We start from the raw sequence: 23,839 nt of genomic DNA, 5'->3' as shown, positions 1-23,839 counted from the left end.
GAGTCAATACTTTTAGCTATCTTCTTGCTCGCGTATGATTCCATAATGTTCTCATAGGTGGAGCAAACACTATCAATTTTCCAAAATAACATGGTCCTCCTATAGCCCTTTTTGATACTCCTGACCTTATTTTACTACAATATCAACTAGGTTCATGGTTGTTTGGGGTTTTTTTGGTTTTTTTTTTTTTTTTGTGCCAGATTGTCTGTATTGAGTTGTTAATAATTTTTTGCAAGCATGGTATGTTAATGATTATGCCTAGTATGATGCCTAGTATCACAATTCCGATTTTAACCAAGGACAGCAGCCACCCAGTTATGCCACACACAAGCTTAGTTAATAAAATTACTGATCACACGTTATACATATTCATGATTACGAAGCAAAGCTAAGTTTCACTACCTTCTAGTAATTTTCTACTATAACATTTTTCTACTATTATAGATATAACAACTCCAGTAACTTTCTTATCTATAAGAGCAATGACTAGTTTTCTGCAGGCCTCTGTTGAAACAAGCCATAAATTCTGCTAACAATGTTTTGTATCTTAAAGCTTCCCTTCTCATTCCATGGCTTTCTTCCTGAGAGCATGATTGCATTCCTCCCCCAAGGTCAGTGTGCTTTCACTGATACCGTACTGGCTCAGCGAAATACCACATCTCCCCCTTCTTTGTTTATGAGAAGAGGCTTGTTTCAACGCTTTATCTGTTAAAGTCTGCACACATTTTAAGACACAGAATATAGATCAAAATACATCTATAAAAGGAATGAATAAGCATCCTACAGCTATTAGTAATAAGCTTGTATCAAGTCACCAAAAGATTTCTGAATATATCAAAACCGTCACTTTGTTGCTGTTTTTGTACTCCTTTTTGCAAGTTTTGAATACGTTTGTCAATAGATTCCGAATGATCAGGCAGATTCATGCAGCAAAGCCCATCAAAATCCTGACAATCATGATTTTGTGCTAATAATAAAAAAAAATCTATTGCTGATCTATTCTGTTACTAACCCAACTATGCCAAAGACACCGCTGAGCAAGAGGATGATTATCAGCCGGGTCAGAGCACAGAAGGGAGACAGGCGCAGCACCTTCAGGGCGTCCCCTGCTGTTAATAACGTGTGCTCTGGGCCCGTCCTCTCCCCCCGGCTCCGAGCCACCGCTGTTTATACCCTCAGCAGATTCAGTGAAAGAGTACTGACCAGGTGTTGCTGCATGCGTGGCCAGCGCATACAACAAGGCCTGACTAGACGTTGCTGCATGCGTGGCCAGCACATGCAACAAGGCCTGTCAAAATATGTGCTCTGCAGGCTAACAGCAGTTCTGTTTTGTAAAGTAGCATAGTATATAGAATCTACATCAGTTAACAGCGTTAACAGTGCCGATGCAGTTGTATTTATTTGCTTAGCAAGCCAACAGTCCAATTTATTTAGGGTAGTTAACGCCTAGGCACTTGCCACCCCAGGTGTAAAGACGGAAGCAGCAATAATTTTACTTAGTTTCCAAAACTCTGTATTATCTTGGCAACCAGATTCAATGCTAGGTATGCTTTGTTTAGGTCTTTCATGCTGTCTGGATTTTGATATGTGCTCGCATGATTAAGTCACGCTGTGTCGTTGCAATGTATAGATCTTAAAGCATTTACAATCATTACGCCTCTAGAAACATTAGCTCTTGAATAGTTAAAAAAAAAATAGACAGAAGCCCATCTTTACTGATCCCAAAAAGTTCCATCTTTTGTAGTTTTAGCACTCAGCACTCGTGGCTGCTGCTGTTTTACACAGAGTTGCCGTCCTACCGGTATCTGGCAGGTCAACCAAACATGTTCTGAAATACCCGCAGACGATACAGACAGGGATCCACTTGTTCACTGCTCCTGTAAAGACATAAGCGTATGCCTTCCCCCATGTTATAAGAGGGAAGGGTCCTTCCACTTATACAAAGCTTGACTCAGACAGGAGTATCTGTTAACCATGTCAGGGGCGGGGGGGTGGGAGCGCCTGGCGGCAGCTGTGGCCCCAGGCATATAGGAGAAAAGAAAACTAAAACCTGAGGTTTAAGACAAAAATAGGGAGGGATCCTTAAAGCCACCGCTACAAGCAAAACAGACCATCACTAAAACCAAAGCAGGATAAGGAAAAAAGGAACAAGACAACCTCCCCCCACCCCTCCCTCTTCCCAGCAGTTGCCCTGTAGTAGATCCTTTTGGCAGCACACTAAGGGCTCTCTTAGTTGTTTTTTGTTTGGTTTTTTTTTTTTCATTAGCATTATTAAAGGCAAGCAATTCTAAGAACTTTGCTTTCATGTCATCATCCAGATCAGGGTGAGCCATAATTGCAGTGTGCAACCGATCAATAAATTTCCCATATGGTTCTGTGGGACCTTGCCTTACTGATGTAAAGGCAGGTCCGGACTTTTCATCGTGCACCCTAGCAAGCGCTCTATAAGCCAAATCTTGGCCCAGTTGTAACACTTCGGTAGCAAATTGCGCTTGCCAATCAGATCGTGTGTAGGGTCCCGCTCCCATCAGCATTTGAGTTTGCACCCCGAATAATGGATCACCCTGTTGTCGAGGCGTTGCAGGTGCCCTATCACAAGCAGCCTGCCAGTACTGAAAGAACTGCAGCTGCTGCAACGGTAGCAAAAGCATCGGGACAATCATTCTAATACCATAAGGAGCTAACAACTGTGACAAAAAAAATATGCTGCAACACAGATTGAGTATATGATGATTTTAGCCCATACTGAGTAACTGCACTTTTAGCTTCCTTCAGTATTTTCCAGTCTAATACTTGCCACACACTTCTCCCAGTATTACTGGTCACAACTGGAAATGCCATGGGAAAAGGCTCTCCTTCTATCATGACATCTCAAATCACCCCTTTCCACCGCGCTGTTGGATTCGGATCCCCGGCCCCTCCCGCCGGCATCCCTTGCAAAGGTGCAAAAAGACTGATCTCACCCGATGCTCCATTCGGAACGAATAGGTTGGACGCTGGCAGGTCTCGATGTGGCACAGGCAAAGGAGTTGACAAGTTTCCCAGCGACGCTTCTAGGCGAACCTCTAGGGCTTCCAGCCTTTTTAGCGTCTCTTGCAGCTGTGCGTCCTTCAAGCCGGATGAATGTTCATCCCCCTCTTCCTCACGCCGCGGTGGTAGGGAAGAAGGTGGTAACGGGGGATAAACCGGAGCTGTTGGTGCCGGCGAAGAGGCTCGTGACTCTGAGCCTGCACTGGCGCAGCGTGGCGGGGTGCCTGGCGGTGGTGCATCTGATGGTGGTGAAAAGCCTTTGGCAGTTTTTCCCTCTGGTGCCCACATATCTATAGTTATAGGGGCTGTGGCTGCATTTCCTGGAGTCCTTGCTGGGGCTCGAACCCCCCCCACCCTCAGCACGAGCCGGGGCGGCAGCAGGGCTCGTTAAACCCGAGAACAGCATGCTGGTAGCGGAGGTGGACCCGTCGGCTGGAGTTAAGGCCGCAAAAGCAGATGTGGCGACTGAATGCTTGGCTTTCATGCTTATCAGTGTTTCGTTAATTAGCCTCCACACGTTGGAGAGTTTGCTCGCCTCCTTTGATCCTTTACTTATTTCATCCCACAGCTCTTTTCCTATCTTTTCCCATGTCGGGAGTTCAAAAGCATCATCAACTGTGGAGATTGATTCCCTTTTCTTTGCCCACTGCAGCAAAGCTTCTAGGACGGCCGAGTCATACCTCAGTCCTCTCATAGAGAGCATATGCTGGAGGAGCTTAACCACTGCTGACTCCTCTTTGGTCAGTGTGGACCCCATCTCCTCCCCGGCCGCTCGCCTGGCCAAGACGAGATTCCCTCCGTACCTTTTGTACCTTTTTGCGCTACAGCGACTTCCCGAGTGCCGGGGCAGCACTCGCCTTCGACCGGCTTCCGCCCCCTCTTTTCTTCTTTCCTTCTTCGGTTCCATCGGGATGTCCAACACCGATCCGAGGGTCCCTGTTCGGGCGTCACCTGTTGACGCGGAAGTAACGGACCCTGTGGGGTAACGTTAGCAGGGCTGCATGTATGCAGGAGGGGCAGTCTGCAGTGATTCGCGCGCTAGGCGCGGATAGGTCCATGGGCGCAGGGGGCAGGTGCATCCACGTACGTGGTGGGCACGGATAAGTCCACGGGTGCAGGGGCAGGTGCGTGGCAGGCACGGATAGATTCATGGGCGCAGGGGGCGGGTGCGTTCGCGTGCGTAGCGGGTGTACGGGTATTTAACCCTGTGTTGCACAGCATTAAATTGAAGGCTTGGCTTGACGGTATCCGTGTGATGCCCTGCTTTCCCCGGAGCGCGGCTCCGGTGTGTGCGGGGAGGTTAGCTGGCAAGACAGCCGGCAGGACACTGCTGACAACCAATATGATCAAGCAAATGCCGATTTATTGTTGATACATCCCGGTTAATATAGCCCTTCTAATTCCGTATCATGCGCAAGCTCTCTACTAATTGGTTGACTATATCATGCACACGCTCCTAGCTAAAATATGATTCGTTAAGTCTCTATGTTCACGCGCATGGCTCTCTCCCTCTCTGCCCCTGCTCAGTGTCTTCACATCTTCTCTCCTATTTTTTTTTCTGGTTTCCCCTTCTTAAATACGTTAGCACAGAGGCATTATCACGCAACATTCTGCTACCAGTTGGCTCGGCCTCGGCCAGCAGCGGGTCCGCCCTAGGCCCGGCCGAGTCCACTGAACACAGGGGAACCACTTCTAGAGCAGCTTGTTCCAGAAGCTGCCACCTTAGCCCCCCCTCACTAAATAAAACCAGAACAAGCTGTTTCTTTCCATCTGTACTATTAGTGTCTTTGGTACACAGTCAACCTCACCTACTTGGCAAAGTTAACTTGCTTTTTTCCTAATCATTGAATCCAAGTGTGTTTGCTCGAAGACAATCTGCAGTACATCGTTTTGTAAAAAGAAAAAATTATTCAGTGGGCAGATATCTCATAGATGAACCCGTGGCATTCATTGTCATGCATAGGATTGCGCTGAGTTCCATCTTAGCTTTATGATCGTCCAGCTGGTCACGCAGCAGTTGCTTCAAACCCTGTTCATAGAAGCAGCACAGGTTTCTGGACAGAGCATTCTTAGCTAGACGACCTCAGGAGAAAAAGTGACCTTCTTCTGTGAATCAATCTCACCTTTACACTGCAGAAAAATTAACGTTTTAAGTGCTTTTTTTTTGTCAACTGGTGAGAAACTATATAAGATTCTGGTACACTTGTTTTATTTTACCTTTTAAGCAGCTCTTAATTACTCTTTCTCACATTAGATGCAAAAGCATTTAGAGTTGATCTAAACCTGTTCCTACTTCAGCTACTCTGTTTCAATTTTTCCCAGTGACAGAGGCCAAGGGGATGAAAAATGCGACTGTGAGGCTCTCTGGAGCAGAGAATAGGGCTGGGACTGAGATCTTGAACTTGTCTAGGAATAGTCCTGTGTCTCTGTAGGTTCTATGGCATATTGCAGCAGCCTCAAACTGCTGGCCCAGAAGGGCCTGAGTTTCCTGGAAACTCTTTTTCTTACCTGCCAGTACCCTCTGGACACCCAGCAAGCCGCAGATGTCTGTAAATGGACACCTGGAGTGAACCCTCTCTCTTCACTCTGTTTGAAGAGCATCTGTCACAGTGAAGAGTGAGTCTCTTAGGAAGCTTTGGGGCTGCCCTGCAATAGCTATCTGCAGGCATACTCTTACCTTCTGGAAAGCATTGGGAAACTCCAAGTAGCTTGTTTCTCACTGCAAATTTCTAAAACACAAGCTTTGCAATAACATGAGATTCCAAGACTTTCTGGGGATTTTTTTTTTTTTTTTTTAAACGGAATAGGTGGTGTTCTGTAAACTGATGGATACGGTTGCCCCACAATATATTAGGAGACATAAATATAACTAGAATGCACAAAGCAGTAGTGAAATAACTGTGAATGGAAACTCACATCAAACATTAAGTTTATCTAATAAGAATCATAGAATTATAGAATCATTTAGGTTGGAAAAGCCCTTTAAGACCTCAGCCAAGATTGCTGATAAATGATGGAAAGTGGCTTGGTGAACACTTCTGCCAGCCCCCTCAGTATCATTGGGTAGATCCCATCTGGCCCTACAGACTTACGCGTCTAGATTTGGTAACTAACCAAATGTAAGCTTAGAACGATGACTTAAAACGTGCAAACACTCCTCTGTGAGGTAAGGACACTGAATTCTGGAGGGTTTCCTTGGATGGCATCCTGATCCAAGGGCAGAGTCTCCAATTGAGAGCCACTGCTCCAAGGAACGCTGCCTCAAAGGGGTCTCCCAGCAGACGCCAGTTACAACCCAAGGGAAACCAGGGCTTGTGGTCCGATACGGTCAGGTCAGCCCCCATTGGTTAAGGTGGTCTCCTAGGCGTGCTCGTTACCTGGAGACCCCAGCAGCCACTGCGTGGGCTTGGCTAGAACTTTCAAGGGCTTTCCAGGCACACTCACAGAGAGTTGGTTAAAAGAAATTCATTTATTTTCATTACAATAAAAATTATATTGTTATTTACAATGTATCAAATAAGGGGCCCACAGGGCCCATCAGTTCTTTCCAGTGGGATGGCTGGTCCCATCCCCTTATACGTGCTAACAGCACTCTCAGCTGCAATGGCATCTTCAGCTGAACCAGGGCAGACTCCCCAAACTCCCGTTACGCTCAGCTCCTCTCAAGCAGCGTCATCTCCACGCCTCGTTTGTCCACATCTGCGGCGCAGACTCCCCAGGCAGTCTCTGCGATCAGCCTGGCCCGGTGTGCGAAACTGTCACCCGGGCCCCGTCCGTCTGAGAGGAAAGCAGGTCCTCAGGGTCACGGGCATGGCTGGAGAAGCCTGGGGCCACCAGCACGTGGGCGCAGAGCTGCAGACCTGGGACGTGCAAATTGTCCTGCTGGGTGGCCTCGCCCTCGGTCTGAAAAGCTGCACCTCGACAGCAGCGCAGCTCTCCGGCCGCGCTGTGCTGCTGGTGAAGGCGGCCTCTGCCTACTCCAGGCTCAGGTAGGACACTGAGCTGCCTTGCTGCACTGCAAAGGTCACCTCAGTGCAGATGTTCATCTTGGAGGGGCTTGTCAGCTGGAACCTGCAGGAGTGGGAGGAGGGCAGCACCATGAGCTGGCAGTCGTGCGACTGAGGAAAAAGCAGCCAGGCTGATCTTGTTGCAGATATTAGGAGTAAAAATGAATCATAGAATATAGAAGTGTTAAGAATCTACAGTAATTACAAATTATAACTTTAAAAGAAGGAAACTGCCACTGACACCAATTTGCTGCTAGAAATCCCCTACCCTTTCCATCTCGATCTGGGAATCGAGGCAATAGAGATAAGGGAGATTAATGAGATAATTTTTATTAATTGTAGAACTGTAGCCGCATAGGGAGTGGGACCCTAGAGATCTTATAATAGACATTTGTTAGAAGCTAGCCTAGCATATCTTTAATACAACGGTAAGTCCCAAACACCCCCAAACCCCACCTGCAGAAATGGGCCCTGAGCCATCACTTTGGAGCCAGGAAAACCAAGGAGCACCGCGACCTGTTCTCAAGACCATATATGGAGATTTCAAGGAGGAGTCTGACCAGCGAATTTGAGGAGGGGGCGTTTTGACGACCACCGAGACCACCAAAAGACCCTCGACTCAAAAGACTGGGCATGCGCCAGTGGGTGGGGAAATGATGTAATGGTTTCTCAGAAAATTTATGTTTATGCCTGTTATTTCTTGGAATTTAATGCATATGTATAATTAATGTGTATTTAACCCGTGCTGTTGATCAAATGGGTGCGCACGCTAGGTGGAGCGATCCCCCGTGCGCCCAGCGCTGCAATAAAGAAGTGCCTGCTTCTGAACTTCTCATTGCTGTTAAGGAGTTTTGTTCCGGATTTCGGTAACAGTTTTGGCGACCCAGGTGGGACACCGCTTCTGAACCTCGACGGATCCGAGGGATCGCGGGACCTCCAGCGCGCACTGAGGGATTCTCGGGGAGAACCTCCGATCCCCGGACCGAAGGGCTCGAAGCAAGACCCCTGGGATTAGGGTAAGGCACTTCTTTTATTTGGAATTTGGATAGCCTGCCCATAAGACGCAGCGAAAGCTTCGCAGGGTTGGGGCTCAGAGGGTACCCGTTTGGTTTGGGAGCCTAGGCGTCTGCCCGTAAGTCATAAGCGAAAGCTATTGCTGGGTTGGACATTTGTGTATCTGGGGACAATTGTCATTTGCATTATTTGGTATCTGGCATTTGATACATATTTGGTCTCGGAACACAGTAACTGATATATGGAATACGGCATTTGGTTTTTGGAAACACCTGGTACTCTGGTATATATACACGTGTATACTTGCTATACTCGCTGTACTTGCTATACTTGCTATCTTTGCTATCCTCGCTATATTTGCTATATTCGCTATATTCGTTATACTTATTACTTGTTATAATGTCCTTGTTTAAGTTGTTTAAGAGTAAGAGTAATTGTACGGGAAGTCTTAATGAAAAGATACCGAAAACATCACCGTTAGGATGTTTGTTGGCACATTGGAGTGAGCTGCATGATGATTTACGCAGGAGTAAAAGGATTGAATATTGCAATCATTGGTGGCCTTTATATGTCCTAGAAGATCAGGAGAAGTGGCCGGTTAATGGGACTTTGAGCTATAATACTATTTTACAGTTAATGCTGTTCTGTAGAAGAGAGGGTAAATGGAGTGAGGTGCCGTATGTGGATTTGTTCTTTTACTTGAGACAAAGGACAGATTGGCAGAATGAGTGTAAGTTGATAAGTCGAGATAATTTGGTGATGGCATTAACTTCAGAAAATCAGAAAACTAAGAGAACTAAGAGTTGTTGCTCAGCTTGTGATATTGGGAAGAGGTGCATTAGGTGTACGGTGCCAAAAGAGGATGAAATGGAATTAGACTTAGATGTAGCCCCACCGGGAAGGGGGGGAGCGGAGTCTCTCTCCTCACAAGGAAGGAGTGAGTCAGGGCGAATAGAACCGGACAGTACAAGGGAGGAAACTGATGAAATATCAGAGGTAGTAGTTCATACTCCGGTGTCTAGACGAACTTGTCAGCAAACCCAGATGCTGGCTCCCTTAAGGCAAGGAGTGGGAGTAAATGGACCGGTATACGTTAAAACACCATTTTCTATCACAGATCTCATGGCATGGAAACAGGCAGCAGGGGTTTATAGAGAGCACCCAGAAAAGGTAGGGAGAGTGGTTGAAACAATTGTTAGAACTCAGGATCCTGATTGGAATTATTTACAAGTGATACTAGATAATTTGTTGGATAGCACGGAGAAGCAGATGGTTTTAAAGGTTGGAAAAGCACAAGCAGAGGCGACAGGTGTGGGTGGAGCGTTCTCAGGAACACTGGAACAGAATTTTCCTTCGGCAGACCCCCAGTGGGGTCCGAATGACCCGGTATATCGGGAAAGGCTAACTCGTTACCAAAAATGGGTACTGTATGGAGTAAAACATGCAATGCCAAAAGCCCTGAATTGGCCTAAATTATATGAAATAAAACAAGACAAAACTGAGTCGCCTTCTGCATTCATGGAAAGATTGAAAGAAGCCTCTAGAAAATATACTGATTTAAAATTGGAAACAGAGGCAGAAGAACAACAATTAGCTTTAATTTTTATGGCACAGTCACAACCTGACATAAGACGAAAGCTCCAAAAATTGGAGGGAGAGGACTCGAGAAGTTTGGTTAAAATGTTAGAAACAGCGTGGAAAGTTTATAATAATAGGGAGAGAGAGGAAGAACAGAGGAAAAGGGTGAGAGACTATAGGCTTATTGCTGTTTTAACAGGGAACGCAGCAGCAGGGAGGGGACGAGTTCGGGGAAAAGGAAATTTTAGAAACTCTGGTACACGAGAATCTAATGCACCTCTAGGAATAAATCAGTGTGCATACTGTAAAGAGAAGGGACACTGGAAAAGGGAATGTCCAAAGCTGCAAGCAAATCAGCAAGGGCTTATGAACATGATGGTTTTAGATGACTGAAGGGGACCGGAGGGGAACCCAGCTGAACCTCTGGTTGTAATTAAGCTGGGAAATGGTAAAGTGGAATTCTTAGTGGATACTGGAGCTGTGTATTCTGTTTTGAATACTTGTAAAGGGAAACTAGGGAATAAAACCGCAACCATAGTTGGAGCGACAGGGAAAGAAGAAAATAGACCATTCCTTCAACCCCTTAGTTTGAAGTTTGGCAATTACACATGAATTTTTGTATGTGCCAGAATGCCCAATACCCTTGCTGGGTCGGGATTTGCTATCTGAATTAAATGCACAAATAGTTTTTGAAGGGGGAGAAATTTTTTTAAAGATACCAGAGTCAAAGGCAGGAGAAATATTAATGATTCAAGAAAAGGTTCAAATTCAGGAAATTCCGAAAGACGTTGATGATGCTGTAATGCCTGTAGTTTGGAACACAGAGGTACCTGGAAAGTCTAAAGCAGCACAACCTGTAAAAGTGGACTTAAAAGAGAATGTGAAGCCAGTAAGATTGAAGCAGTACCCAATTAAAACTGAGGGTAAACTGGGGATAAAGAAATTAATTGATAAATTCTTGAAATATGGGATTTTGGAGGAATGTGAATCTGAATAGAATACCCCAATTTTACCTGTGAAAAAGCCATCTGGGGAATACAGATTAGTGCAGGACTTGAGGGCAATAAATCAGATAGTGAAAGATATACACCCTGTGGTAGCCAACCCATACACACTCCTAACAGCTTTAGGAGAGAATTATCAATGGTTTACAGTGCTTGATTTAAAAGATGCTTTCTTTTGCATACCTTTGGAAGAAGAAAGTCGAAAGTTGTTTGCTTTCGAGTGGGAGAATCCCCACACAGGACGAAGAACACAATTGACATGGACCAGATTACCACAAGGATTCAAGAACAGTCCAACAATTTTTGGAAGCCAATTGGCGAAAGAACTGGAGATGTGGAAACAGGATGGCCCTAAACCTGCTCATCTACTTCTACGGTATGTAGACGACATACTGATAGTGACAGAAGAAAGACCAGCGTGCATAAAGGTAACTGTTGACCTTTTAAACTTTCTGGGGCTAAGCGGATACAAAGTTTCCAGGACTAAAGCTCAGATAGCAAAACAAACTGTAATATATCTGGGTTTTGAAATGTCACAAGGGCAAAGACAACTGGGGACAGATCGCAAAGAAGCAATTTGCAGTATTCCGGAGCCAAAGAATACCCACGAGTTGAGAACATTTTTGGGAACGGCTGGGTGGTGTCGGCTGTGGATAATGAACTATGGTTTGCTGGTTAAGCCATTATATGAAGCTCTTAAAGGTCCACCATTCGAATGGGGTCCAGACCAGCGAAGAGCCTTTCGAAGCTTAAAACAAGCTTTGATGGCAGCACCAGCCTTGGGACTTCCGGATTTGACCAAAGACTTCCAGCTGTTTGTATACGAAAGACAACATATCGCCTTGGGAGTGCTGACTCAGAAGGTGGGAAGTTGGAAACGACCAGTGGGATATTTTTCCAAACAACTGGACTTTGTAAGTAAAGGCTGGCCTGCTTGTCTGAGAGCGGTTGCAGCTACTGTGATGCTAATACAGGAGGCTCGAAAATTGACTTTGGGAAGAACGATGGTGGTATATGTACCACACGTGGTGATATCAGTGTTGGAGCAAAAGGGGGGTCATTGGTTATCCCCGAGCAGAATGATAAAATATCAAGTGGTTTTGATGGAACAGGATGATGTAATATTGAAAACCACTAACCTGATTAATCCTGCAGTCTTTTTGAGTTCAGTACAGGAAGAAGGACAACTGGAACACGACTGCCTGGCTACCATTGAATATGTGTATTCCAGTAGGGAGGATCTGAAGGATGTACCTTTGGACGATCCGGACTGGGAATTGTACACTGACGGTAGCAGTTTTGTCGAAAACGGAACTCGCTACGCAGGATATGCGGTAACAACTGAGAAATCTGTTATAGAAGCAAATGCTTTACCCAACACCACCTCAGCTCAGAAAGCAGAACTGGTAGCTTTAACCAAAGCCTTGGAATTAAGCAAAGGGAAGAGAGTGAACATCTGGACTGATTCAAAGTACGCATTTGGTGTGGTACATGTCCATGGAATTTTGTGGAAAGAGAGAGGATTATTATCCTCGCAAGGATCAGATTTAAAATATAAAGAGGAAATCTTGCATTTGCTGCAAGCAGTCCAAAAACCGACTGCAGTAGCAATCATGCACTGTAAAGCACATCAATCAGGAAGTGCGAAAGAAGCTGTAGGGAACAGGCTAGCAGACAGGACAGCTAAAAATATAGCCAAAAGAAATGCCTGGCAATTGGCGGTGATTCCTACTAAAACCGTTACACTACCAAAAGAAAGGCCTAAATATTCAGAAGAAGATGAGAAATTAGGAAAATTATTAAATGCTAAGAAAAATCTAGCAGGGCGGTGGGTTACTGCAACAGGCCAAGTAATAATTCCGCCATTGTTGATGAGGGAGATAATACAGACAAAACATAAGGAATGTCACTGGGGAGCAGAGGCATTAGTGCCTTTATTAAGGAGACAAGTACTGTCATTAAAGATGCTAGAGATGGCTAAGATGACAACTGCAAAATGTGAGATATGCTTGCAAAACAATCCAGTAGTAAAGAAAAAGGTTCGAATGGGAAAATTAAAATCAGGAACAGAGCCAGGAGACTATTGGCAAATAGATTTTTCAGAATTGCCTCGACAAAATGGGTATCGGTACATTCTGGTAGGGGTTGATACTTTTACAGGATGGCCAGAAGCCTTTCCTTGTCGCACCAATCAGGCAAAAGAAGTCATTAAATGGTTGCTGCAAGAGATTATCCCGAGATTTGGAGTACCAATTGGAATCTCCTCTGACAGAGGTCCCCATTTTGTTGCAGAGGTGGTCCAAGGTGTTAGCAAAATTCTGGGAATTACCTGGGATTTGCATACACCATGGAGACCACAGTCTAGTGGAAAAGTGGAGCGGATGAATCAAACAATGAAAAGGCAAATTAGTAAAATATGTCAAGAAACCAATTTGAAATGGCCCGAAGCGCTCCCATTGGCTCTTTTACGAATTCGGGTTCAACCAAAAAGTGGAACATCAGTTAGTCCCTATGAGCTATTGTATGGGAAACCTTATGAATCTCCAGAGCCAAATTTGAATATGCATTTGAAAGGGAAACAAGATGTCTATACTTATCTGCTTTCTTTAGGGAAAACATTAACCGCACTTTGGAGTGCGGTTCTCTGGAACAGATCTCTGTCTTTGGAGAATCCAGTGCATGATTTCCAACCAGGCGATTATGTCTATGTGAAGACGTGGACTTCTGAACCTCTCCAGGAACGTTGGAAAGGACCCTTTCAAGTACTTTTGACTACTTTCACTGCAGTTAAGATCGCCGAATCTGATGCACGGATTCATTATACCCGAGTAAAGAGGGCTCCAACACCTTGGCAAGTTGTAAATAGGGATCCTAAAACTTTGAAACTAACTCTGAGACATGTCTAATCATAAGTATTATCCTGAAACTCTGGGAAAATGGATTCTAATCTGGGGAGTAATGTTGGTGGGAGTTTGGTCAAAAGTTGTAACTGAGTCACAAACTGAACTGATAAAAGGGACAGGTGACGAACAGGTGATATACCTTCCAAAGAAATCCCAAGAGGAAAATTTGATGGTAGGATTGATCAAGGGATTTGCCAATTTACAGAATCTAACACAAATTACCGCATGTTTACCCATACCTAGAGCAGTCGGTGAGTCCATCCCATGGGGAATTCTAACGATGAATCTGACTAATTTGGAACATGGGGCAGATTGTGAGAAATTAATGAATCCTCCTCCTATTAATGACAGTTTGATGGCAAGAAATATAACTCGATCGATTAAGGAATGGAAATGTGATGCAAAAGAAACAATTAGTTGGGACTCAATATGGACAATGTCCATACTATCTCGATTCCAATATATGGCCAAAACTTCTTGGTGTTTTACTTGGGATGGCTCAATCTTTACAACCTGGCCACTAGCAAATGACAAAGGGACCACATGACGAGAAAAGGAAAGTCAAGTGTCCTGGTGGAAATGTGAGAAAATATACGATTGTAGTACTAAAGACGTAGCAATTCAGGAGATTCCCCCTTTAGCCGCAGCCCTGAAATATGGTTGTCTGTGTAGAGGACTTAGAAATGACCTCCAATTGACAGAAACATTTAAACCAAAAAGGGGAACGTTCTTTAGTTGCAGGAGAGCTACCATTCGAAGCCCAGGACACTTAGTTTGGGCAATGAGTGATGGAACCTGGACGACTCATTTACCTATGGATGGAAAGGTAAAGCAAATTACTTTAAGAATGCCAACATTATGCCCGCTTTGGAAAAAGGGTCCTTTTAAAGGACCCTTAGAAAATTTGAGGATAAAACGAGTAAAAAGATCGGAAGAAGGTGATGATGAATGGAATGAACCCAGTACTGGAGTCAGAATTGGTTGGGCCCTAGAATCCTTGTTAACCCCTTTGGCCATATATAGAAATCGAGAATGGTTATACCAACTAACAGGGCAGGTGGAGAAATTGGCTAATGTGACAAGAAAAGGATTTAGAGATCTAAATCTACAATTACAGGCCACTTCCAAAATGACTTTACAGAATAGGATGGCTCTGGATATGCTTTTACTCAAAGAACATGGAGTGTGCGGATACTTAAGAGACAGGATAGATCATTGCTGCATACACATCCCAAATGTGACTCAAGATGAAGAAAAGCTGTGCTTGGAAGGACCCGGAGGCTGACACAGAGACAAGGATGTGTGTGATGCCTGCGTATGTACTCATATTGGACGTATCAAAATCCTTGACAGGTCTAAATTCCTCTCATATACACAAGTGTAGGACGTTTTACAAGGAGCCCATACCCTAGATTTTAGGAAACTGCATAAAAACAATTCCAGAGCCAGACTCTGCGTAAAGCTAGCCCCCAGGCTCTGCAAAGCCAACCACTCTCATCAGCGGCTAACAGATGAGATACTCTTTGGAGAGCCGTGCTGCCCAGACGCCCAGGCAGGACACTGTGACAAGCTTTTCCAGCCGCCGCTGGCCTGCATTCCCACGACTGCAAATGCAGGCAGGTTGGCTTTACTGCTGGGGCTGCATCGGTTTTCTCTTCCTCATGGCAGGAACGCACGCACAGCTCAGCACAAGCCCCCTCATGTCACTTTATGACGAGACGGGGGCAACGACCTTAAGAGCCACACGGCACTGCATGCCTGTTTTCCATCCTCCTACTCTTGCCCAAGACACTCTGCAATCAAAGGGCAACTCTGTCGAGACGAAGTCAAAGAGGGAGGCCCGGGGAAGGCTGAAATTTCAGCCGGGCACCCACCATTCACTCGGCTGCTGCCCCACACGGCCCTGAGTTTAAAGCTTTTCATCCTGTGAGCGTGGTGCCGGGAAGGCTTCTGCATCAGCAGTTGCCAGCCACTGGAAATGCTGGGGGTTCCCCGTGGAAATGGCGGCGGGGGGGGTGGGGGGGGGCGATGAGCGACCCCACGGGGACCTACAGCTCGGGGCCGGCCCGGACTCGCTCGCCAGCCCCAGCGCCCCGCGCTCCCGCCCGCTGCGCCCCTCGCGCTCCGCCGCGGCCGTTGCGCCCCCGCGCTCTCCTCGCCTCGCGCCCGCCTGTGGCCGTTACTCCGTTGGCGAACATGGCGGTGCCGACACCGGTCCTGGTGCTGCTCCCCGCCGTTCTCGCCGGTATCGGGCGCACGGCGCCGGGGCAGTGGAGGTCTGGGGGAGGCGGGGGGACCGAGCCGGTCCTGGGGAAGCGGGTCGGTACCGTGCTCCGTCCGGTCCCATCCGCAAGGAAGAGGAAATCTGAAGCGGTACCGGGCACTGGCCGGCTTAGGGGGCGCGGGCGCGGAATCTAGGCCGGTGACGGGCATGAGCCATCCGGCGGCAGGGTGGGGAACCGGCACAGGACGGTGCCGGACACCGGCTGGTCGGGGGGTGCCGGGACCGGTAACGGACACCGGCTGGTCCCGGGAGCGAAGCGGGGGGGGTGGGGCGGGGGGAATCCAAGCGGGACCGTGCGCCGTTAACGCCAGTTGTTCTCTACAGGGCTCCTCTCCTACTCCGACGCCGTTGCCAGCTTCCCGGTGAGTGCAGCCCGCCCCGCCGGCCCCGAGAAGGACGATCCCACCCGGCCTCCGGGCGCAGGGCGGCCCCTTCCCCAGGGCCCCGGGCCTGACGCCGGGCAGGAACGTCTGGCCCTGGCTCCAGAGCTGCGGGGCAGAGCAGGGGTCCCGGAGGGGTGGCCTGGCTCCTCCCGAGGAGGAGGGTAACGGCAGGTGAAACCTCCAGAGCCAGGCCGCCCCTCGGGGACCCCTGCTCAGCCCCAGGAGATGCCCAACAGCTGAGAGACCCGGGGCTGTTCCCACCCCCCGCCTGCTGGGGGCAGTAGCACACGTGCCTTGGCGATTCCCACCTCTTACCAGCTCAATCTGTGGTTGCCCTTTGCAAGGACTCGCCGTCCGTCCATCCCTCTGACGTTAAGATGTCAGAAGGAGCTGTGTTTTCTAGCACGCTTATGTCCTGACACCACAGCTGAAGCCATGCTAGGCAGTAGAAGCCAAGCCGCAAGTGATAAATTCCCATAAGAACGTGAAAGATAATGTGGCACTTGATAACGCCGTGCCAACTCCTGTTGAGCGCTCCTTTCTGTGCATAAGTGTGCCAGTATTCTTCAGAAGTTCTCAGATCAGAAGCTGCTGATCTGAAAGGGCCCAAGAGGCCTGTTTCAAACAGATTATCTTAGACTTCTTATGTACCTATCTTCCCCAGCCTGCCTGCCACAAGTATAATGTGTCTGGATGTACAAGGCAGTACCGTCCAGTTTGTGGGACCGATGGAGAGACCTACTCAAACGAGTGTATGCTCTGCCTTTCAAACAGGTAGTCACTTAACTGACATCCTAACTTTCCCTTCCCTATATGCAAGCAAAATATTCACCCACACATCCCAATTAACTGATAGGTTATTGGCTTTGCATCGTTCACACTCTGTTAAACTGCAGTTTTACCAGTGTCTTCTCAACAGTCAATCCCTTGCAACAGCTTTTATCATGGTACCTGTAAACGGCTTAGGTTGGTTTCAGTTAGCTGGGAGTATTGAATATTTGCTTTTGTAGTTCTTAAGGAGAAGCATCTCAGAGGAGTGTTGCCTGTCATGTTCATGCAGTACCATGTTGCCATTAAATAAAATGCTGGACTCTTCCACACTCCCCATCAGAAAACATGAAAGATCTCACCCAAAATGCAGATTTTATTCCATAATGTTTACATTCAAGATCCAGTCTCCTATATTTCCTTTCACAGAGAACAGTAAGAATGCCAGATGTTAGGAGAAAATACTACTTAGCCATTCAGATTGTTTAAAAATCAAGAAAAGGATCTCCTAATATTTGAGAGAGCGTATTTTATTCTTTAATAATTTAATCATTTTTTAAAACAAATTGAAAACATACAAAAGCAGTACTTAATGAGCATTGTTACCCCCCATTACGATGGACTGGAAACATCTATAGAGCATCCTCCCAGTACAAACTGAGAGGAACTGCTAATGAATTGAATTGGATGGTGAAAGGAATTTATATAAATGAAATAACAGGATTTCTGTTTCCAGCAGAGGGAGGAAGTGGAAGTAGCACAACAGCAGTGACAGGCATTTACAAAATTACAAATAGACAGATCTCAAGAAAGGGAAGTCTGAAATATATTCCTGACTTTGGGCTGAGGGAAAGATTAATTGAGACTAGATAATTTACAAAATTCAAATTGCCAAGACAGAGGAAACATAGGCCAGAATAAGGAAAGTATCAAAGGTATCAAAGAACACATAAAGAAATAATATTTTGAAGAAGGTGTCAAAGTACGTTTAAAGGTATGCAGATCTGCAGAGTTTGGTAGCATTTTCACGAGAATACATCACAAACTATCCAAGCAAATGACAAATTGCAAAGAGAATTGCTAAGCCTACAATCTGGAAAAAAAACCCAGGGAATCAATGTGGGTTTTGTGTGTTGCACAGATTGCACACACAGTATAATCTGTGAAAAGGGGCAAAAAGAGGTGCTGGCATGTTACCTATTAGAAGCCTACCCATCTTTGCTGCCTAGGACGATGTTGGAGTGAGTTACTAAGAGACTGACTTGTAGACAGCCAGAGGTAAAAAACAGATTAAGCAAAGCCGATACAGATTTGTCAGAAATAATCCAACCAAATCTGTGAGATTTAGTTTTTTTTGGCAAGAGTAGGAACTTTTTTAGCAGAGTAGGAAGCAACAAAAGTGTGGCTCCATGACATGAGTAAAGTATTTTACATAGCTCCCCTTGATGTTCACATAAGAAGACAAATAGTTATTTAGCTGAAATTGTTAAAGAATGAAGTCACAGCACTTTGAAATGCTGTGGTTTAAAAGCAGTGATCAGCGTTTTACAGTCAAACTGGAAAGAGCTATAAAGTGGTATTTCCTTTAGGTGTGGTACATAATTCAGTATTTTTGTAATGAATTGGATATCCAAAACAAGACAATAAAAATTTGCAAAATAGCAAGAGATACAATGATCTGTGCAGGACAGTATCAAAATTCCCAGGGATCTGGAGAAATGGACTGAAATCAGTACAATAGAAGTCAAAGAGAAGTGCTAAGTATCACACATAGAGAGTGCAAATCATTGTTGTGGAAATATAGACAGGAGAGCATCTCAGTGTATTTGATCCTTTCTCAGAGCAGAATGATGGGCTTTGAGATCCAACCTTACATTTCTAGGACGTTTTGATCTTTAGGCATGATCCCTCCATTCCAGATGGGTGCATGGCAGATTCCTGATACAGCACTGCACATAGCACAAAGGGTTCTCCAGGCAAATCTGTTTATTTTCACTCAATTCCTTAAGTAATCCATGATGGGCCTTACATCTTATTAGTATGAGACATAATGTACATGTTTTCTGTGAAACGTGGGCTTTAATCCAGTTACACACACAAGGTAGATTTTTGTCTTAACCATCTTTTTTGCTAGTATCTTACATGCTCAGAAACATGCATTTTGATCTGAAGGAGCACAAGGTGATCAAATACTATCCTGATTTTTTTTCCTTTAATAATTCAGTAGCTGCCATACTCAGTAGCTTTCTAGTTCGGTCTGGAGTTGTTGTTCTATAGTGTTTGACTTGGCATGAACACAACAAGGATAAAACACTTGGAGCAAAGCTGCAGCACAACCTTGCCCATCCTGGTTCTGCAATGCACCATGTTAACTGTAAGACCAAAGCTGATCTTCATCCCTACCTTTTTTTTATTATTTTTAAAGCTTAGATCTAACCCATTTTAAAATGGGTGCTAGAATGCAATTCCCATCTCTTCCCCACTTTGTGTCCAGTAGCAGTGACAACAGCTGATCTTAGTTTAAACCTAGTCTGGCAGCACTACAGGCACGTCTTTGGAAACAGATGCAGCAGCTTAAGCTGCCTCTGCAGGGTTTAGTGTAAGGGCTGTCCTTCTGCCAGAACTTTTCCTTACATCTTTACATCTGTTTCACATCCCCTGAGCTTGATTTTTCCTTTCATATTTCTAATCTGCTCCACTACCTTCTGGTTAAAAGATCCTTGATACCACTATTAGTACAGATTGTCCCTGCTTTTGGGTAATTGCAAGCCTCTTGATTTTCATGAGGAGTAAACCAGCTTGATTCTATTAAGATAGGGAAGCAAACTGAAGATCTAGGGCAGTTTGGATTCTATCACTTTCTTTTTGTATCTGTACTTGCTTGGTAAACTGAGATTTGTAACTGGAGCACCCCAAAGTACCATGTATGGGACTTAAAGAAAAAAATCTGATGTTCCCAAACTAAGGGAGACTTGGCTAAAATTTCCTTAAAGAAAATTCCAGCATTCAGAGAACCACACCCTCAAATTTTGGGGAAGCCTGGGATGCAGAGATGCATCAGGGTGCATACTGTTCCCACTGAATTCCCAAGTGAAAGGGGGAAATTTTGTAAGCAGTAGAACTGGTTCCCACTTCAGAGACTGTGACATTTGACTTGCCTAAGTGCTTTGTAATGGACACAGTCCTCATGGCGGGATTTGCCATGTGGTTTGATACTTCTCAGATTTGCAGATGGCTTTATCAGGTTTTTACAAGTAACAAAGCCTGAAGTGAGGCTGTCTCTGGTAAGTTACTTGCTCTGTGTGTATGATTCATAAATCTTTGCATCACAGTTACTTTGCAGTAGTGTTTGCCATAAGTGGTGCAATTAAATGCATCGCTGCATGTAACTGAACACATAGAAAGACATGAGCGAGTCCTCTTTATGAAATGCCTCTGTTAAATCCAAGTCTAGTGCTTCTCTTCTAAAATATTTTTGTTCTACTTGCAGTGAAAATAAGAAGGATGTCCAGATTTTCAAGAACGGAATATGCCAGCCAACTGTCAAGAAAATGAGACAGATGTAGGCAGTCCAAATGGCAACAATGCCTTGAATGTACTTTCTGTGTAGCCTGTCTTAATAAATAAGTTTGCCTGTTTAAACAAAATACTGTTCCTGTATTAAAAAGTGTTTATAAACATAGCCATAATACACTTATAACTTGAACCGCAATTTATTTTCTCATGCAAGATAGATCATAGGGTAAGAAAGAGATGTCCTGACTGTATACCAGTAGGTCAGTTTTTTGGAGAAGGAAATGAATGGGTACCCGGTGTCACTCCCACAGCAAACCTGGGAGGCCCCAGCACCTCCACTGTGGGCAGTGCTGGCAGCAGCAGCTGCTTGTTGTTCCTGGGAGGATCTGAGATCCTGGGGAGCCACCGGAGGGGTTTCCTGTGGCGGCTAACAAAGCCTGGTGATGGCAGCCTGACGTACCAAGCCTCTGCCCCTGGCTCCCTGCCTGCAGGTTCTGCCAGCCGAGGGCAGTGACCTGGGCACCCTCTGCTCCTGCCCCAAGTAAGGGCTGTTTTGGAGTGCTGGAGGCACGGGCAGGGGGCACGCAACCTTGGCTTCTACCTTTGATCCAAGCCAAGTGGCGCCTGCTCTAGCCTCGGCCCCGGACAATGCCTGTGTCAGGCTTTGCTGGGCAGTGGCAGCACAGGCAGAGATGTACAGCACACTTCATGCCTGATGAACATTTACAGGTCAGTGACTTTGGTTTTGAAAAACAAAAATGCTTCCGTCTTTAAAGGGTTCCTTTAAAGGGTCAAAGCTATCCTTGTCTCCCAGTACATGCCTGCTTTCATCTCTTTCATGCAAAGGCTAATCATTGACGGTGGGATGTCATGTGTGGCACAACAGGAGGGCTGGAAGTTTAGGCTAAAGCTGTCATGTGGAGACAGGAGTATGTGGACAGAAAAGAAAGATAACCAGAGCCTCCCAACAAGGTATCAGTTGTGGAGGGAAAATCAATTTCTCTATTGGTGGCAAATCCATTTGAGAAAGTTCCTGTGTGCTCCCAGCTGTCATTTCCACATCCAGAACTAGAAATTTTTACTTCTTCAAATTGTGCCAAATGCCAAAGCACTTGTGTCCTATGCTATGAATTAGCAAGTGGATGGAAACAATAAGCTGTTTCTGTTTGTATTTCTATTTTGATAACTAATTGTGCTTACAAGGGAACTTTAACAACTCCAGTCCTGTTAGCTGTATAAATGTTCACAAATAAATGACCCTCAGTGCTGTCAACTGGATCCTTCCAGAGCTGAATGTAAAACATAATTGTATCCTTTCCCAAACTAAAAAAAAACCAAAACCCAAAAATCCAGTGTTGTACTGCAATTTGGCATTTATGAACCTCTATAGATCAAAAAGTTGATGTCTCAGAATTTCAGTATGCGATTTAATGCGATTGCCTGCGGTGGTGCTGTTAGAGGTCCATTTTACCTACAGGTGTGGTAGGAAGTTGTCTAGATGGCAGATTGCTAAAGCAGCAAAATTAAGTGGCAAAGAGTGAAAGACAGCCTGTGGGTCTTGCATCAGTGGCTACAGTGGGTCAACACTGATGACTTCCACGTGCTCTAGTTGCCCAAAATTTGAACAACAATCTAATTGTTCCCAAAGTCATCATCCAACTAATGGTTTCACTGCTGGCAACTCTAGCCTTTGCTGCTCAGGGAAGTCACTCAGAAATGAGGTTTTTGAAGCCAGACTGTGTTCCCATGCTTCCTGTTTCCGGAGTGTGTTACTTGGAGGGCAAGGTGATGGGGCAGGCTCAGAGCCCAGTGAAGTACCCAGGTGCTGAGGCCACAGACACACTGAACTGCATCTAGCAGCCCTCTCCATCTTGGTACCCAGAGCTCCCTGGAGTGGGCGGCATTAACTTTTCCACAAAACCAAGTACTTCTTTTCTCTTGAGATTATGTTTCTGTTAAACTTTTTATATTGTTCTTCTTATTGTAATAAATAAACAGAATAATTGAAAGCAGGAGTTGCCCAGAATCTCCTTATTTTTATAAATTTATTTTCATTAGACTTTTATTTTCAGGTGGCTTACTGTTATTCACCCTCCGGGCAAAGTGTTTTTTGGATGGAACAGGTCTGAAAGTTTATTGCTGTAGCTATGTTGCCCAACTTTCCTTTTGCTCTCTCTTGTTTCATTTTAAATGGTGCTTTATACTTCTTGCTGTTCTTCAAACTGTTTAAACATACATTTCTAGCTGGAGCAAAGAGATGTATTTCTCCTTGCCAGAGAGACTGGTGTATAGCATTGAGTCATGCCATGCCTGGCTCTGACAGGAATTGATAAAATCCCAGACTCCTTGAAATTAAAAGTTGACTAGTACAGGACAAGTCACCAATGCTTGGTGACCACCATGTTTGATTTATCAGAGACATTAAAATCCATATCTCACTTTGATTGCTCAAAGTGTTGACTGGCATCTACTCATGGCATTTATGAACTATTTAAAATCAGTAACTCAGAAGGATGTTACTGTAACCTTCAGACATCAGTAAACCTTACGACAAGCATTCTCATTAGCTTATTGTATCTGCATGAGGCTCACAAGGGATTATACTAGCTGAACGACAGCTAGTGAAACAGATCGTGAGACAAGGTATGAAAGGATCTCTTTTCTATCTGATGGGCGGATAATATTTTATTTGATTAGGATTTTATGGTATTTTATAGCTCCCCAGGATCAGCACAGTCTTGATCTGACTGGGAGGAGAATGTGCAGCCATCCATCTAGGTCAAATGAAGGTCATAAGATGTCTTATTGGCTTTTGCTAATGAAGGGTAGATATGAATTATTTTGTTCCTGGTTGAGCTACAAGAAGAGCTTTTTTAATGGATTAAATTCCCAACTCTTCCTCCTGTGGAAATATTTTTTAAAATAAAATTGTCCAGGAAATGTAGGTAAAAAAAAATGTTTCCTGGTCTCCACACACTGTTGCCCAGCAGACACTGCAGGTGTGTTTTCTGGGACAGCTGGACTCCAGCTCCCAGCTTAGTTGTGGGCAATTTGGATGTGCTCAGCCCCTTTGCTTCAGTCACTCTTTTGAGGATTTGCAGGTTTTCTCAACCAGAGGCGGTAACAACCCTCCCTGAATTGCTAGCAGAGTCTTTCAGGACTGAGGATCCTGAAGTACTCCTGGGTGTGACAGAAATGTATCAAACCCACCACGATTCCATTGATACATTTAAGGCTTAAAAAATATTGCTGGCTGTTGAAAACCCTTGTCTATGGGAGAGCACCTATCTAAAGCTGCAGAAAGGAGAGGTCTAACAGGGAGCTATGGTCTGAATCCTGTGGGAGACAAGTC

The 23,839-nt window shown here is 45.3% G+C and overlaps 1 protein-coding gene across 1 annotated transcript; it reads left to right on the top strand.

Moving 5' to 3' along the window:
* Positions 1 to 15,732: 15,732 nt before the first annotated feature.
* On the top strand, positions 15,733 to 20,537 carry LOC147600902 (trypsin inhibitor ClTI-1-like). Its single transcript, XM_086747641.1, has 4 exons — positions 15,733 to 15,781; positions 16,145 to 16,182; positions 16,868 to 16,977; positions 20,462 to 20,537. The coding sequence occupies exons 1-4, from the start codon at positions 15,733 to 15,735 to the stop codon at positions 20,535 to 20,537; spliced, it is 273 nt and encodes a 90-aa protein (XP_086603767.1).
* The last annotated feature ends 3,302 nt before the right edge of the window (positions 20,538 to 23,839 follow it).

Source organism: Chlamydotis macqueenii, chromosome 4 (assembly GCF_036417535.1).
Source record: "Chlamydotis macqueenii isolate bChlMac1 chromosome 4, bChlMac1.mat, whole genome shotgun sequence".
Taxonomy (NCBI): Eukaryota; Metazoa; Chordata; class Aves; order Otidiformes; family Otididae; genus Chlamydotis; species Chlamydotis macqueenii.
The sequence above is the reverse complement of the archived record's forward strand: the minus strand, read 5'-3'. Positions and strand labels throughout refer to the sequence as shown.